The sequence below is a fragment of the Giraffa tippelskirchi genome, chromosome 3 (assembly GCF_054371585.1).
Source record: "Giraffa tippelskirchi isolate mGirTip1 chromosome 3, T2T-mGirTip1v1.2.pri, whole genome shotgun sequence".
Taxonomy (NCBI): domain Eukaryota; kingdom Metazoa; phylum Chordata; class Mammalia; order Artiodactyla; family Giraffidae; genus Giraffa; species Giraffa tippelskirchi.
In genome coordinates this window covers 13614426-13633321 of record NC_137277.1, presented here as the reverse complement: position 1 = coordinate 13633321, position 18896 = coordinate 13614426, and the positions used below count along the sequence as shown (strand labels likewise).

The following is an 18896-nucleotide window of genomic DNA, read 5'->3' as shown; positions in this document are numbered from 1 at the left end:
GTAAACTATAATCTCAAAAGGGACACCCACTGGCTCACATTAGAAGGACATGAGGGTAGAATGAAGAGATGACAGAAAAGAAACTGGAATAAAGTAAAAATCTTTATGTTTTGTATATAAAACTGTTTTCCCATTATGTCATTGAGAACTGACTAGACTGCAATAGATTATAAGCTTCCCTGAGAACACGGGCTCCTAAATGCAAGTAAGACCAAACATTTCTTACAAGAATAGAAGGCAGTTAACTCTGTGTGGGATAACTATGACAACACTGTGGTATTAATAATTGGTATGAAGAGCATAACAGTAAGCAAATAGTTGAGGCATCTGTCAAGAGGCTACTGTAAGTACCAGCCACTAGCACTCTTTTTGTTTTTCCCTCATTTTGAATAGAAACTTATTTATTCTAATTCTTTCATTAAATATTTATTATAATATGTGAAAAGTACTAAGATGAGGGAGGGATAAAGACGCAAAATGAAGATCCAGGTATGGTCTCTGGCAAAAGAAGCTCACATTTTATAGACGAATGGTACTCATTTGTAATACAATGAGTTAGAGTTGCTGCTGCTGCTGCTAAGTCGCTTCAGTCGTGTCCGACTCTGTGCGACCCCATAGACGGTAGCCCACCAGGCTCCCACATCCCTGGGATTCTCCAGGCAAGAACACTGCAGTGGGTTGCCATTTCCTTTTCCAATACATGAAAGTGAAAAGTGAAAGTGAATTCGTGTCCAACTCTTAGCGACCCCACAGACTGCAGCCTACCAGGCTCCTCCGTCCATGGGATTTTTCCGGGCAAGAGCACTGGAGTGGGGTGCCATTGCCTTCTCCAGAGTTAGAGTTGAGTGAAGGTTAACTTTCAGGATTCCAGCTTATATTACTAAGATAATAATTATGGTACCATAATAGTGAAAAAGTATGGAAATATGAGTCAAGTTAGGGTCCAGAGTTTCTCAATTACTGGACATGCTAGTGGTATTATCTGTGCAACAATTCTTCAGTGTGTTGAAAAGTCCCATAAATTGTAGAGCACTTAGCATCCCTGGCACACATGCATGCGTGCTCAGTCGTGTCCAACTCTTTGTGACCTCACCTCATGGAGTACAGCCCGCCAAGCTCCTCTGTCCATGGGATTCTCCAGGCAAGAATACTGGAGTGGGTTGCATGCCCATCTCCAGGGGATCTTCCCGACCCAGGGAGCAAACCCACGTCTCTTGCATCTCCTGCACTGGCAGACGGATTCTTTACCACTGTGCCACCTGGGAAGTGCTCAGGGAATTTAATACTAATAGTACCCAATCTTAAAATCACCGGTGACAACCAAACATGCCCCCAATATATTTCTAAAAGCCCCATGTGGCTACTTTCATAAAGTACCACAATGGTAATTATGAAATCAGTTACTGACAAAATCCACGATGTCTGAGGGACAGCATAAAAATGTCCTATAGAAATTAAAATATATCAATTCAGTATTTGGGTGAGAAAATTGGTCCAAAGATATAAACATGGACATTTTCAGGAATTATAGGGAAAATTAAGTTTTTGTGAGAGAGTGTTGAACAGAACAATAAACTGAAGACAACTGTTTTCTGCTCCCTGGGATTTATAGACATGAAGAAATAGGACTTACCTCTACATAAGAAATTAATTCTTCTCAAGATTTACAAAATACCTTTTGGGTACTAAATGTCACTAGTTTTAGAAATTCTCATACTCATATTTACAAACACAAATTCCCATCAAAGGCACAGTTATTTCTACAATACTCACCATTAGCTAGCAGGTTTTCTGTCAGTTTTTCCTTTTCCTTTTCTATGAGTTTAATCCTCATTTCTCCCAGAATGCTGTCCAAACTACTCACGTTAACCTTCCCTCCTTAGGAAAGCAGTAGGAGTGGAAAATGACAAAAATAGAATGTTTCCAAAATATTAACAATACATTCATGTCTGTGTATTACTAATTAGCTTGTGTTACTGATATAAAAAAAGAGAAAATATAATTCATGTCTCTGTACTATCATTTAACACTTTTAATAGGGCTATCGAGACTAATTTCCAATGTCCAGAAAAATTCAATAGGATAGATGAATCTAGAACCTATTTCCTATTACCTTTTCTTGGGGACAACCTGAAACAGCAAAATGTGCCCAAGGTAGTTTAGCACCTGTTGCTATAGACCACAGAGCTCATCTTCCCAAACAATAACAAGGGGCCATTCTCATTTGCTTGAACTCCCAGATCATTTCTGCTGAGTAATTGCTAATCCTTCACTTCAATGTTTGCTATGTAGACCTAGATTTGATTTTTCAATTAAAATGTTTTCATCTATTTCCACTCTCCTTATCCCAATTTGTTCTCTTTTCCCTGACTCTTCTCTGGTCTTTTGTGGTCTTCAGAAACTTCAGCATTGTTTATGATTCACAGTGAAAGAAGTTTCTGATATAACAAACTCAATATAAGTCTTAAAGACGGAATTTATGAGGTTTTAAAATGTCTTCTTGGTGCCAGATTAGTAGCTTTAGAGATTCATTTCAGCATTTCATAAACCCAAGACATCTTGAGTGGTTCACTGCTATATTAAATGCTCAGTTATTAATTTTAAGATTTCAGATTTTAAAGTTTTTTGCCTATGAGATTCAGCTTCACGTTTTACAGGAAAGTATATAACTTGTTGATACAGTCATCCCCTTCCCTTTAAGAAACTGAGAGGAATAAACCCAAAATTTAGTGATTCCTAAATGTAACCAAAAACTATTAATTCCTGCATAATATGGTTATAGGTTTTAGTACAAAGACCATGGCTAAATAAATTCTGTTCAATTGTTTAAAAGATGCCACTCCACATAGCAGAAAGTTTTAAAAGAAGTTGATGAACTGCTTAGTGAAATACAGCAGGGGGGAAAACAAATTTCATACTTCTACCCAATAATCATGATTTTTTTTTTTTGGCTTACACCCAGAGAAATTTTTCTTTTTCTGAGTAAATTTCTTAGCAATTACTACTTTTTTGTTTCTTAATCACTCTTCAGACTTGACAGTACTTCTTTTCCATAAACTTTCAACAAATTATGACATGTTCTCTCTAACATATAATGCAGATTATCTGCAAAAGTACAGATGGATTAAAAGAAGCATAAACATGCCATCAATATATTAGAAGCGTGCAGCTATCAAGATTCAATATCCTATTTTTTTTTTTTTTTGCTTATCTTTAAAGGCCTTCATACCATCCATCGTCCTATTCTGATTGATCTTTCCATGGGCTTTAAGAAATACACTAATCGAAATCTCACAAAAGTGATATAAAGATTCATCAAGCAGTATAGAAGCCACCATTTCACAAAGTCAGAACTTAGATTTCCCTACAAAGTACAAATTTACTCTCAATAATTTTTTATAAAATATGAAATGGAGTAAACTGTTAAGAAGGCCCCTTTTCACTCATTGGCATCTATGGTAGTTATTGCCTGGACTTTAGCATGCAGAAGCCCCTTCCCCATTTATTTTTTGGAATGTATCATTTATTTTCATTCCAATACTTTTCAATGCCTTCCTTTTTCCACTTAATTCTCATTTTAAACTTTAGGACTTAAAATGGATTAAAAAAATAAGAACCAGTATTTCTCATCCATGGTCACGGGATTTATAACTAGAGTCTACTGATTCCCAAACTAAAAATGAGATGACAGAATTGGTGTTTCTTCTTAAGATAAAACAATATTGCCTTCTAAAGGTTTTTTGGACAGTTTTTGTTTTTCACCTAGATGGGAAGCAGAATAGTTACAGAAATTCTTACCATTAATTGGCATGTTGTTCACCAACTCCTCATGTTTCTTTTCTTTGAGTTCTACTCCTATGTTTCCAGGAACTTTTTTCATGTGATTGACAACAACCCCTCCTTCAGAGCAAAAGAAATGGAGACTTATGGTATTATTGTGAATAATTCCATGATTCGATATAATTAAAAAAACAAACTGTCTTTGCAGCATTACAACCAACTGCAGGATAAACAGGTACCTGACCTAACAAATAGGCCATTGGCACTTCAGATAAAAACTTTCTCGTTAATTCTAGTATAATCTCTGAATGATAATCAAGGCAACAAAACAAGTAATTATGAGAATAACTTTGTAGTAAATTAGGATGATATAGATTGCTGATATAAAATAAGTTTTATTAGCAAGTACTTGCTTTATTATGACAGCAACTCTAATTTTACCGAAACTTTTCTTCACCATTTGCTGTGCTGAACTAAAATTCAGCTTTCCCATCATATAAGAGAAGGTATGCTAATTATTGGCAAGGAGTCCAGATAATTACTTTGCAAACAACCAAGTACAGTGAAGTTTTATTGCTAAAAGTTCTAGTATTTCAGTATCTAACTCTAGGCATTTATACTTAAATCTTTTTTTAAGGAGTATGAGGGTAATAGATTTTAAACGCCCATATAATCATAATGTGGAAAGAGCACTTAATCATAATTTAGTGGAAAGAATTCAGTTCGTAGCTTGTTAGTAGCATCTCCCTCTTTTCTTTAAATTAATTCATTATTTTAGCTGTACTGGGTCTTCATTGTTGTCATGGGATTTCTTTAGTTGCGGTGAGCAGGAGCTACTCTTTACTGTGGTGTGCCAGCTCTAGGGCACAGGACTTCAGTAGTTGCAGCTTCCCGGCTCTAGAGCACAGGCTCAGCAATCGTGCCACATGGGCTTAGTTGCCACATGGCATGTGGTGGTAGGCAAATTATTTTCCACTAAGCCACCATGGAACCCTTTCCTCTTTGTTTAAATTTATTTTTTATTGAAGTATAGTTGAATCTCAATGTTGTGTTCATTATTTGCTGTAAAGCAAAGTCACTCAGTAATAATATATATATGTGTATATATGTTTTTCATATTCTTTTTCATTACAGCTTATTACAGGATATTGAATATATTCCCCAAGCTATACAGCCATATCTTGGCTATTGTGAATAGTGCTGCTACAAACATAGGGGTGCCCATATCTTTTTGAATTAAAGCTTTGTCTGGAAATATGCCCAGGAGTGGGATTGATAGACCATATGGTAATTTTATTTTTGCTGAGGAACCTGCATACTATTTTCCACAGTGGTGACACAAACTTACATTCCCACCAACAGTGTAGGAGGGTTCCCTTTCCTCAACATCCAGCATTTGTTATTTGTAGACTTTTAATGATAGCCATTCTGACTGGTGTGAAGTGGTACCTCACTGAGGTTTTGATTCACAATTCTCTAATAATTAGCAATGTTGAGCATCTTTTCACATGTCTGTTGACCATTTGCACATCTTGTTTTGAGAAATGTCTCTTTAGGTCTTCTGCCCATTTTTTTATTGGGTTGCCTGTTTCTTTGTTATTGAGTTGTATGGGCTATTGTTATATTTTGGAAAGCCACTGTCAATCACATCATTTGCAAATATTTTCTCACATTCTGTAGATTGTCTTTTTGTTTATTGTTTCCTTTGCTGTGCAAAAGCTTGTAAGTTTGATTAGATCCCATTTGTTTATTTTCATTTTTATTTCAATTGCCTTGGGAGACTGATCTAGGAACACATTGGTACATGCATGTCAGAGAATGTTTTACCTATGTTCTCTTCTGGTATTTTATGGTGTCATGTCTTATATTTAAGTCATTAAGCCATTTTGAGTTAATTACTGTGTATGGTGAGGGCATGTGTGCTAACTTCATTGATTTACAAGCAGCTGTCCAACTTTCCAAACACATTTTGCTAAAGAGACTGTCTTTTTCCCACTCTATATTCTTGTGTCCTTTGTCAGAAGATTATTTGACTGTAGGTGTGTGGGTTTATTTGGGCTCTCTATTCTGTTCCATTGATTCATGTTTGGTTTTGTGCCAATACCACACTGCTTTGATTACTGTAGCTTTGCAGTATTGTCTGAATTCTCTACTTCTAATTCAGCTTCTACTAGTACATAAAGAATTGTGACGTAATAGATATTAAGCTGCTTAGGTCAAGGACTATGGTTGTTTTTACTCACTATTGTCATCTTAGCACTTAGCAAAACATCCAATATGCGATGCTCAGTAATATTTACTGAATGAATAAATGGTTAAAAAAAAAAGTACCAATTTTAATATCAGTCAATCAGTCATTTCAGTCACTCAATCATGTCTGACTCCTTGCGACCTCATGGATTGCAGCACACCAGGCCTCCCCGCCCATCACCAACTCCCAGAGTTTACTCAAACTCATGTCCATTGAGTCGGTGATGCCATCCAACCATCTCATCCTCTGTCATCCCCCTCTGCTCCCGCCTTCAATCTTTCCCAGCATCAGGGTCTTTTCAAATGAATCAGTTCTTCGCATCAGGTGGCCAAAGTATTGGAGTCTCAGCTTCAACATCAGCCCTTCCAATGAATATTCAGGACTGATTTCCTTTAGGGTTGACTGGTTTGATCTTCTTGCTGTCCATGGGACTCTCAAGAGTCTTCCCCAACACCACAGTTCAAAAGCATCAATTCTTCTGTGCTCAGCTTTCTTTATAGTCCAACTCTCACATCCATACATGACTACTGGAAAAACCATAGCCTTGACTAGATGGACCTGTGTTGGCAAAGTAATGTCTCTGCTTTTTAATATGTTGTCTAGGTTGGTCATAACTTTTCTTCCAAGGAACAAGCGTCTTTTAATTTCATGGCTGCAATCACCATCTGCAGTGATTTTGGAGCCAAAAAAACTAAAGTCTGACACTGTTTCCACTGTTTCCCCATCTATTTGCCACGAAGTGATGGGACCAGATGCCATGATCTTAGTCTTCTGAATGTTGAGTTTTAAGCCAACTTTTTCACTCTCCTCTTTCACTTTCATCAAGAGGCTCTTTAGTTCTTCTTTGCTTTCTGCCAAAGAAGTGGTGGTGGTGGTGTCATCTGCATATCTGAGATGTCATCTGCATATCAATATCTTATTGATATTTCTCCCAGCAATCTTGATTCCAGCTTGTGCTTCATCCAGCCCAGCGTTTCTCATGATGTACTCTGCATATAAGTTAAATAAGCAGGGTGACAATATACAGCCTTGACGTACTCCCTTTCTGATTTGGAACCAGTCTGTTGTTTCATGTCCAGTTCTAACTGTTGCTTCCTGACCTGCATACAGATTTCTCAAGAGGCAGGTTAGGTGGTCTGGTATTCCCATCTCTTTCAGAATTTTCCACAGTTTGTTGTGATCCACACAGTCAAAGGCTTTTGCATAGTCAATAAAGCAGAAATAATGTTTTTCCGGAACTCTCTTGCTTTTTCTATAACCCAATGGATGTTGGCAATTTGATTTCTGGTTCCTCTGCCTTTTCTAAAACCAGCTTAAACATCTGGAAGTTCATGGTTCATGTACTGTTGAAGCCTGGCTTGGAGAATTTTGAGCATTACTTTACTAGCATGTGAGATGAGTGCAATTGTGCGGTAGTTTGAGCATTCTTTGGCATTGCCTTTCTTTGGGAAATTTTAATATATTAAGAGGAAAAAATCATTCTTATTTAAGCCAAATAAGTACTATCAAAAATATCAGCCCCAAACCTCAAATTCTTATTAGGGCACAATGATGTCTAAGGCACTTACCATCAACTGGTATATATGGAGTTAGGTCAATAGGTTCCTCAGCTGTAAGTTTGACTGCCATGTTTCCAAGAATAGTGTCAAGATTCTGAACATCAACTTGCAATCCTTAAAAAGAGAAACACATGAGGAAATTGAAATAAAATTCAGAATATAATAAATATTAATGTCTATGTACTATGGTTATTAATTTCATCATAAAAAAGAGGTCAAGGACATGTAAGTGTTTAAAGAAGGTCATTAATGAACTAAAACTAATCTATTAATTTAAATAACACAACATATTGAAAGAAGATTGAGAAAACACTCAGGTTAATTTTAGCAGAAAAAAATAAACATAACAGTTTTTAATATAAACATTTACACAAGTAACTATGTTCAGTTTGGTCACTGTATTTCAATACATGCTGTGCTTAGTCGCTCAGTCATGTCTGACTCTGCGACCCCATGGACTGTAGCCCTCCAGGCTCCTCCGTCCACTGGGATTCTCCAGGAAAGAATACTGGAGTGGGTTGCCATGCTCTCCTTCAGGGAATCTTCCCAACACAGGGATCGAACTCAGGTCTCCTGCATTGCAGGTGATTATTTTACCATCTGAGCCACCAGGGAAGCCCAAGAATATTGGAGTGGGTAACCTATCCCTTCTCCAGAGGATCTTCCCGACCCAGGAATCGAATCAAGGTCTCCTGCATTGCAGGTGGATTCTTTACCAACTAAGCTACCAGGGAAGCCCATCTCAATATATAATAGCCTTAAATTTTAATACATCCACAGCCAAAATTGAGGTAATATAAATTGTTCGAACATCTCTTTAAAATAAAACAGGAGATTATTTAATCAATATGAACAGCAGTGTAAATCCTGACAGTGTTTTTTTTTCCTTTTTGTAATTCAAGTGCACTCACTTCAGAGATGGTTATCTTGGATGAATACATTGACTGTCACACACCTCCCAGCACTGAAGCTCCTTTGTTTTAGAGATCTTGGTTGATTCAGATTCCAATCATTTGAACCACTTATTCTCTTTCCAAGCTTTAAACTTCCACTCTTATGTTCTAAATTCACCAGTAAAGAGTGAGAACACAAAACGCTAGGCTCCCACCCTCAACCTTAATAAAAGTGGAACTCTAGGCCCATGCACACACACACTCTCTCTCTCCTTGCAATCTCACTATGTGACCCCAGGTGTACTGAGTAATTTCCAGGTAAGTAATAAGCCTTTGTTTTTTCAAAGTTTCCTGATGATTAATATTGAAGGGTATCTTGCATTTGTAACAATAATCACAAGGGCCAATCCAACCACAACACTGGTTATTGCTAGGCTGAGACTGGCACAAAACACATATATATGTATTAGAAGTAATTATGGAAATATATACATATATATGAGAATGACAGCAAGCAATATTTAATGACAAGGAAAAGACAAGATTGACAATAGAGTCAATCTGACTTTTCAGCTTGTATCTTCACTCACCTTTTGTAGCTTTCAAACAGTTCAACAACCTATTCTTTTTTCCATCAGATGTAGCTGTAAGAAAATAACATAATTTAGGTCACAGAAAAAAGAACTAGATATACTAAAGCAATACTAAATATCCAAGTTCAGAAATATAGACCATAAAATAATTTGCTCCTAAAATTTACTTAATATCTTCTAGAAATGATAAAACAAATGTAAGAAAAATTCTTAATATGGTAAATCTATCAATTCTTTAGCACCTGAGACAATTATTAATACCTACTATGCTAAGGTAAAAACATTTCCTTATTTTATATTTTTTCTGACTCTATCTCTTTTCCATTCTACTAGTATAGCTTTATATCTCTCCTCTTCTCCTATTTTCTATAGGCATCTCAATGGAATGAAAGATAACTATCAACATTCCTCAGTCCTGATGTCAAGATTTATGACATATATTGCATATGACAAGGCTTGCTATTGACATATATTTTTTAAATGACAATTTATAAATTCTTAAATGTTCAAAATATTATCTCTAAAATTTGGATATGTCTAATTATCTCTAATTTATAATTTATAATAAACCCTGGGTATTGGATAAAATGGCTTTTTAAGGATATCATTATCTCCTCAAAAGCCAACTATTGCTTGAAAAACTGAATAACTTTTCTGATGACTATACTAACTCTCTTAAAGGTAATATTAACTCTCCTGAAAGCTATGCTGATATTTGAAATGCTCATCATAAATTGGAAGTAAATTCACTAGCTCCAAGTGTTCTCTAGCTGTGAGCTCTATTCCCATATTTTGCATGACATTATCCAAGTCACTGAGGTCAACTTCTCCTTCTTCAAAACAAAAGAAGTAGAGAAAGATGAGATTTTTTTAAACATTATAATTTCAAATTATGAAAGTAAAATAAGGCATAATGACACCTGCTAAACAATAAGCAATCAATTGCAGATACAGAGAATAAACAGTATTTCTTTAACTCTAGCAAAAGAGATGCTCCCATAATGGTGGTTATAAAGTAATATTTCATACAATCAGTAAGGCTCATATAATTTTAAAATTATTAGAATAATAAAAGATGATGGGTACAAATAACTGTGCAGTATACAGTATGGAATTAAGCTACAAATCAAGGGCAAAAGATATTAGAAAACTCCCATATGTTTGGAAATTAAAGAAAGTTTTTCTAAATAAATCATATGTCAAAAATCACACTGGAATTTGAATATATTTTGAATTAAATAACAATAATAATAGTACATAAAAAACTTGTGGGATAAAGTAAAGGTGTGCTGAGAAGGAAATTTATACACTTAAATGTATACAGTAGAAAAGATGAAAAGATTAATAACCTAAGATTCTATTTCAAAGAAAAGCCGTGATCAGGGGGCTGGTATCCCAGAGGCAAACCTAAACAGTGTATTTAAAAGCAGAGATATCACTTTGCCAACAAAAGTCCGTATAGTTAAAGCTATGGTTTTTCCAGTAGTCATGTACAGACATGAGAGTTGGACCATAAAGAAGGCTGAGTGCTGAAAAATGGCTGCTTTTGAATCGTGGTGCTGGAGAAGACTCTTGAGAGTCCCTTGGACTGCAAGAAGATCAACCAGTCCATCCTAAAGGAAATCAACCCTGAATATTCAGTGGAAGGACTGATGCTGAAGCTGAAACATCAATACTTTGGTCATCTGATGCGAAGAACTGACTCACTGGAAAAGACCCTGATACTGGGAAAGACTGAGAGCAGGAGGAGAAGAGGGCAACAGAGGATGAGATGGTTGGATGGCATCACTGACTCAACAGACATGAGTTTGAGCAAATTCCAGGAGATAGTGAAGGACAGGGAAGGCTGGATTGCTGTAGTCCATGGGGTCACAAAGAGTCAGACACAAGTGAGAGACTAAACAACAACAAATATAATATATATTATACATAAATATATATTTCTTATATAAATATATATTTCATACATATATCATGTCTGGGATAAGGACACTATTTCTGTACTTTGTATTTCGCAGTCTCAATGTAAAAAACAAATACGCAGAATAAAGTTTGTTCCAAAATTAATATAAAATAAATAACAAAATCAAAATAAAACCTGATATCATTAATCCTTATATAACAACCAACTACACCTGTGATGACAAGCCTAAACCAAATTTTAAAAATGCAAAGTTGGTAACTGCCCACTAAATTTCACCAAGTAGATAATAATTTAATTATTTTTATATGCTATATTTGCACCATTTCAGTCTATCCTCAAAATAACATAAATTAGGTATCCACAATATTTCAGTTTCACAAATGGTGTGACTGAGGCTGAGAGAAGTGTTACCTGCCTAGAGTTGCACAGCTAGTAGCTTCTAGAGCCAGTATTTGAACACAGGTCTGTGTGGTTACATAGTTCAAATTGTTAAGTACATCTATTTTCCATGGAGAGACACAAATTTTTATATCATAAATGTAAATCACACAAACTACAATTTTGAAATTAAACCTACGCTTGATAGGAACTATGCTATTATCTTTGGCAATGAGAGAAGTCATTCTCATATACACCAAAGTTTTTCCATTTGTGCAATAAGGATTTGCATTTCTCTCTAAAAGAGTAGAGAAGATTTGAAATTTTCCCAATAATTCAATTATTTTTGCCACTAGTTACCACCTATACTAGGAGCAGGATTTGTTTCTTTCTACTTCATCCCACTCTTCTAGATTTTTAACTAGTTATTTATTCACTGAAGTAATTTGATTTATTTATTTCAGATTTATAACATCATTGTTTCCATGCAGGTCAAGAACATGACCACTTTAAGAAAGCCAGAGTAAATTACATTATTTAGAAAATACATATATATATATATATATATATAAATCATGTAGACTGTTCACTGTTACAATAATAATAACACCATTCACTGTCCATAAAACTCAGTTTTAATAGATGCAAATTATCCATCAATCAATAAAATATGATTAGCATTTTACTATTCATGAAATAATACGAATAAAAGTCAAAGCCAAAAAATTCAATGCAAGTTATTTTTTCCAGTGGTCATGTATGGATGTGAGAGTTGAACTATAAAGAAGGTTCAGCACCAAAGAATTGATGCTTTTGAACTGGGGTGTTGGAGAAGACTCTTGCGAGTCCCTTGGACAGCAAGAAGATCAAACCAGTCAATCCTAAAGGAAATCAGTCCTGAATATTCATTGGAAGGACTGATGCTGAAGCCAAAGCTCCAATACTTTGGCCACCTGTTACAAAGAACTGACCCATTAGAAAAGACCCTGATGCTGGGAAAGACTGAAGGCAGGAGGAGAAGGGGACGACGGAGAATGAGATGGTTGGATGGCATCACTGACTTGATGGACATGAGTTTGAGCAAGCTCCAGGAGTTGGTAATGGACAGGGAAGCCTGGCATGCTGCAGTCCATGGGATCGCAAAGAGTTGGACACGACTGAGCGACTGAACTGAACTGTGGTTTAGCTGATTTAGTTGCTAAGTCGTGTCCGACTCTTGCAACACCATGGACAGAGGAGCCTGGCAGGCTACAGTCCATGGGATCCTCCAGGCAACCATACTAGAGTGAATTGCCAGAACTGATACCAAAAGATGGTTATCTTTGTCTTTGATTATAAACTAAGGGTGATTTTTATTTTTTTGCCCCTCTCTATGCTTCCCTCATATTCTCCAAGATTTTTTATTGTGAACATGCATAAACAAAACCTCAATACACTTCATTAAAATATTATTGCAAAGGTTCAAGATTTTAGTTTTATGTCTTCTTATTACTCACTCACCTTTAAGAGTATTCACAGTATCCATCAATTTGAGCTGATTTATCTTCTCATCAGCTGTAAGATAGATACAAAGTTTTAAACAGAAGCAATAATTGATATGGGAAGTCATAAAAAGGCATAATATTTGAAGTTATAAAAACCAGTATGAAAAGCAAATCTTTTAAAAATTATTTGCTTTCTCAAATGGAATACCCAGGGGATCTTCCCCATCCAGAAATCGAACGCTGTCTCCTTCATTGCAGGCAAATTCTATAATGACTAAGCTATGAGGGAAGCCAAATGGAATACAGTATAGCTATTTTTATGGAATGTAAAAGTGACCAATATGTGAAAAGATACATTTTAGAATTTAAGATAGCTTTTGAGTTATTTTCTATAGTCTTTTGCCTAGTAACTTTTGGGAGTAGAGAACAAAACATGATACCACTCTCAAATAAGAAAAACTGCAGTGGCTCCCCCTGCAGTATTACCTGTAGGATAAAGAACAGGCCCTCTATAACACAACCTTGCCTCCCTTACATCAGCTCTTTTTTTCCTAAACGACCACAACAGATTCAGTTGTTTTAAAGCAATCATTATTCCCTTCCTCCTTCCATCTTTTCATCCTTTCCCAAATATTATCTCTGTGTGTGCTCAGTCTTTGATTCATATTTGCCTCTTTTACAACCCCATGGATTATAGCCAGCCAGGCTCCTCTGTCCACTGGATTTTCTTGGCAAGAGTAACATGATTGGTTGTCATTTCCTCCTCCAGGGAAAATGTTGTCCATTTATTCTCAATAATGTAGACCTTTTAGAACTTTAATTTGCATTTTTTCTTCATACTTGTCTCCTGTCCCCAAATAAACTGTAAATTCCTTACTGGGATGAACAGACCTAATTCATCTTTATCTGGCACATACAAGGTTCTTAATAAATGTTTGTTGTATAAATAAATGAGAAAATTAAAAATAAATCACAAGGGATTATACCTATTTCTTCCTCATTAAAGACTATGCTGCTGCTGCTAAGTCGCTTCAGTCGTGTCCGACTCTGTGCGACCCCATAGACGGCAGCCACCGGGCTCCGACGTCCCTGGGATTCTCCAGGCAAGAATACTGGAGTGGGTTGCCATGCCTTCCTGCAGGGGATCATCCCAACCCAGAGATTGAACCCACATCTTTTACATCTCCTGCATTGGCAGGTGGGTTCTTGACCACTAGTGCCACCTGGAAAGCCCTTTACATACATACATACATAAATATATATATATACATATATATATATATATTTAGACACTATTTCAATATAAAAGAGGGGAAAAAACCCTAATATTTATTTTTAAATTACTTATGTTATTTCTTTAATTCTTGGAATAATCCTGTGGAGGAGGTTTAGTCCCTGATACATAGCAGTATGAATGAAATCTACCTTTATGACTATGAGGTTATTATTATTAGGTTAAATAAACCTAAATAAAATTAGAAATTCATGACACTTCTGCCATAGGCTATTGGCTATTCTTACTAGCTTAGGAGGCAGAACATGAACTAGTTTTCTTTTCTTACTCTTCATTTTCACATTCCATCTCCCCTGATTTTCTACTTTTCCCTGCTTATGGTCTGGTCTTTCACTGACCTTGATGATGAGATTACCTAGTTTAGTACCTCAGGAGACTACCTAGCTTAGATGGTGACATTTAGGGCCCAGATATTAATACTTTCTGCATAACAATCTTAATATTCACTTAAAGCCTGAATGTTCATTTCAAAAATCACAATAATAATAAGTACACATATACATTCACACCTTTGGTATTAGATATTTCTGTGTACTTTTATAGTACTTTAAAGGGAAATATGAATATTTATTATTATAATTAAGCCTAAAAGCATTCTTTGCAAGATACCAAAATAATTGAAATGCCCACCACTAGTTGAGAGATGATTTACCAGCTCTTTATGTTCTTTACATGTAAGTTCAATTCCCATATCATCCATGAAATTATCCAGGTTATGGATCTCGATTTTTTTCTTCAAAAACATGGAAAGTGAATAATATGAAATTGAGATTTTCTAATGATTTTAAATATGAAATACCACACTTCACAGAGAGAGCTGTTCAGTAGAACATAGATAGTTAAAATAGAAGTGCCTCAGTAGCTCCTGATAAATGAGCTAAAGACAAAGTAAAAACTGTTGGGTATTATTAGTGTAACATGGACAATTGGGCCATATAAATATAACTTGAAGGCAGTGGTTTGATTTGACACTTAATTCTTAAATTAATTATTACCATTGATTATATTCACCAAATAATAATAAAAGTTTCAAAATTTTTTAAATAGATTGTTTTACCCAAAATGCAAGACATTTTTTCCCATGAAAAATATTCTCATAAATACCCTAAAGTCTGGCAATGAAGACATGTTTTTCTCCTCTTCTTTCAGAGACCCAATTAAACAGATTAAAATGATGGGAGAAGGGAATAAACTCATAACAACAAAAAGAATATGTGGAAAAAATAAGTAAGAAAAAGTAGAATAAAAGTTTAATATTTATGAAAGAGAACAAAGTATTTTAATTCATCTATTTATTCATTAAACATTTGTTTAAGTCCTTTTATGTGATGGACACTAGCCTACATGCTAGTGATAACGGCAGTGAGCACAACAGAGAAAGTTCCTATCAATAGTTCACACGCTACTTTGGGGAGATATATAGTAAAAAAGCAAACAAATAAATGTGATAAATAAAATGAGTAGAGGAAATTACAGTTTATAATTTACAAAGGAGGAGGTTCTAAGTAGTTAAAGGAAAAAGTATGAAAGAAACTTATTTGCCCAGAAAAACTCCCCGAAAAGCTCAATGCTCAAGTTTAGCAGATACTGAGGGGAGAAGTAAGGTGGCAGCAGGGAGGTAGAATCAGAAAATAAAGGGATTAACCAAAAGCCTATCTAGAGAGCATTTATTTGTATCAGTAAGTCACTCCCTTCTCATTTTCCAAAATCCCTGAGTCACGGAGGAACAGGCAGTTCAGCACCTGCTTCCTGGCGTAAATATTGGAGAACTCTCCAGTAAGAGAAAGAAAACCACAGCTGTCAAGGTGAATTTTGGTGACTGAAACTAAAGCTTAATTTATTCTGCCATTTAAGAAGCCTCTCCGCCAGCTCCTTCTAAAACAAGGCTTGCCAAGTAGAATATTTCATTCATACACACAGGGTTCTTAGTCACTCATCTGAGAAACCAAAAGAGGTCAATCAATTTCCATACACAAAAATAAAACAAATTTATACCAGCTATCAAGCATGATTAGTTCAGTCTCTCAATTCTTAACTGTAGAAACAGATCACACAGAAAAGGAAAGATACTGCTGCTGCTAAGTCACTTCAGTCGTGTCCGACTCTGTGCGACTCCATAGACAGACAGCAGCCCACCAGGCTCTGCTGTCCCTGGGATTCTCCAGGCAAGAATACTGGAGTGGGTTGCCATTTCCTTCTCCAGTGCATGAAAGGGAAAAGTGAAAGTGAAGTCGCTCAGTCGTGTTCGACTCTTAGCGACCCCATGGACTGTAGCCTACCAGGCTCCTCCATCCATGGGATTTTCCAGGCAAGAGTACTGGAGTGGGGTGCCATTGCCTAAACTAATAAAGACCTCTATCATACTCAGAGAGATTCTAGAAGTTAATGTCCTCATAATGCACGAGTATGAAATATACTGTTCAGTCACTAAGTTGTGACCGACTCTTTGCAACCCCATGGATGGCAGCATGCCAGGCTCCACTTTTTTTCACATTTTGTAATGATACAAAAATAGTAGACAGGGACTTCCCTAGTGCCTCAGTGGTAAAGAATCCACCTGCCAGAGCAGGAGACATGGGTTCGATCCCTGGGTCAGGAAGATCGCATACGCCTTGGAGCAACTAAGCCCATGCACCACAACTACTGAGCCTGTGCTCTAGAGCCCGGGAGCTGCAACTACTGAGTCCACTTGCTGTAACTACTGAAGCCTGTGTGTCTTCGAGCCCATGCTCCACAACAAGAGAAGCCACTGCAATGAGAAGCCCACACACCACAACCAGAGGGTAGCCCCCACTCTGCACACAGCAACGAAGACCCAGCACAGGCATAGATAAATAAATAGAAAAGTTCATACAAGAGAATTCTGCTTAAAAAAAAAGGTAAACAAATTGCTAATGGTTGGGTTTTTCCACAATTTCAACAAGAATGCACTGTATCACTATGCATAAAATGTTTTTCTATTTAAGTTTGAAAATTCTGCTCTTTTTACTCCGCAAAATAAAACTTGTATTTTTTAAATACAATTTACAAACATTTAACAATCAGGCATTTTAATTCACCATGTTAACAGAATAAAGGACAAAATCAAAACTATCATCTTAGAAGACAGAAAAGGAATTTCACAAAATTATCAATCATTTATGATAAAAAAAAAAAACCTGTCAGTAAACTGTAAAGAGTAAGGGAATGTCTTCAAACAGAGCCTTAAAAAAAAAAAACCTACAGCTAACATATTTAAGGGTCAAAGACTGAATGTTTTACCCCTAAGATCAGAATAAAGCAAGATGCCCACTCTCAACAATTCTGTTCAACATTATATTGAAGGAGTTAGACAATAAAACAAGGAAGAACAAGAAAAAGAAATAAAAGGCATGGAAAATGGGAAGAAAAAAGTAAAACTGTATCTACTTGCAGATTACATAATTGTTTACATAGAAAATCCTAAAGAATCTACCAAATCACCAGGACTAATAAAAGAATTTAGACACAGGGCACAAGAGTTATATATTAATGCATAAGTAGATTCTATTTTCGGAGAAGGCGATGGCACCCCACTCCAGTACTCTTGCCTGGAAAATCCCATGGATGGAGGAGCCTGGTAGGCTGCAGTCCATGGGGTCACTAAGAGTTGGACACAACTGAGCGACTTCACTTTCCCTTTTCACTTTCATGCATTGGAGAAGGAAATGGCAACCCACTCCAGTGTTCTTGCCTGGAGAACCCCAGGGACGGAGGAGGCTGGTGGGCTGCCATCTATGGGGTCACACAGAGTCGGACATGACTGAAGCGACTTAGCAGCAGCAGCAGATTCTATTTTATCATATCAGCAACAAACAATTGTTCCATTTTATTCTTCAAAGCAGCATTTCCAAATTGTCTTCTGAAGAACACAGAAAAAAACAGTATGTGTGACATAAAGGATTCTGTACCAACTTGAGGTAACCCTTGACAAACGAGTATGTTAGTAAAGATAGTAAGATTGAGAATGGTTGATGGGGCTTTGTGTGTGTGTGCATGCTCAGTCACTCAGTCGCACAGTTTTGTCTGACTCTTTGCGACTCCATGGACTGTAATCCACCAGGCTCCTCTGTCCATGGGATTTCCCAGGCAAGAATACTGGATTGGGTTGTCTTTTCCTTCTCCAGGGGATCTTTCTGACCCAGGGATCAAATCTGCATCTTCTGCTTGGCAGGCAGATTCTTTACCACTGTGCCAACTGAGAAATCATCTAATAGTCTAGCAGCAGAGAATTTTGTTAAACTTTGGTTTCTACTTCAGTGTTTTCCAAGTTTAGCCACTGATCTCTCTTTTATGACATACTAATTAATATCCCATGGATCAGGATTCACAGCAGTTTTTGATATGCTATGTTATAATTTATATCCAATCACTTCCTAAAATAATTTGAGGAATTATTAAATGAAAAGTACATGTATTTAAGATAGAAATAAAAATTCAAAATACACGAGAGGAAGATAGTAAATAATAAAACCAATATAGTTACAATTAATAAAAATTAAATTTAAATCTGAACTTTCTGGTAATTAAGGTGTAAAAGGGAACACGGTTCAGTTCAGTTCAGTCGCTCAGTCGTGTCCAACTCTTTGCCACCCCATGAACCACAGCACGCCATGCCTCCCTGTCCATCACTAACTCCCTAAGTCCACCCAAACCCATGTCCATTGAGTCACTGATGCCATCCAGCCATCTCATCCTCTGTGTCCCCTTCTCCTCCTGCCC

General features: G+C 36.4%; 1 protein-coding gene across 11 annotated transcripts in view; it reads right to left on the bottom strand.

The window, feature by feature from the left end:
- EFCAB3 (EF-hand calcium binding domain 3) overlaps positions 1-18896 on the bottom strand; it is a 349923-nt gene that overhangs the window by 196756 nt on the left and 134271 nt on the right. For all 11 annotated transcript variants that reach the window (XM_081576514.1, XM_081576515.1, XM_081576519.1 and 8 more), the window contains 5 exons: positions 12879-12932; positions 9074-9127; positions 7600-7704; positions 3799-3900; positions 1774-1878 (listed from right to left, as the gene is read on the bottom strand). In XM_081576514.1, the coding sequence (XP_081432640.1) occupies positions 1774-1878; positions 3799-3900; positions 7600-7704; positions 9074-9127; positions 12879-12932 (420 nt within the window). The remainder of the gene's footprint in view (positions 1-1773; positions 1879-3798; positions 3901-7599; positions 7705-9073; positions 9128-12878; positions 12933-18896) is intronic.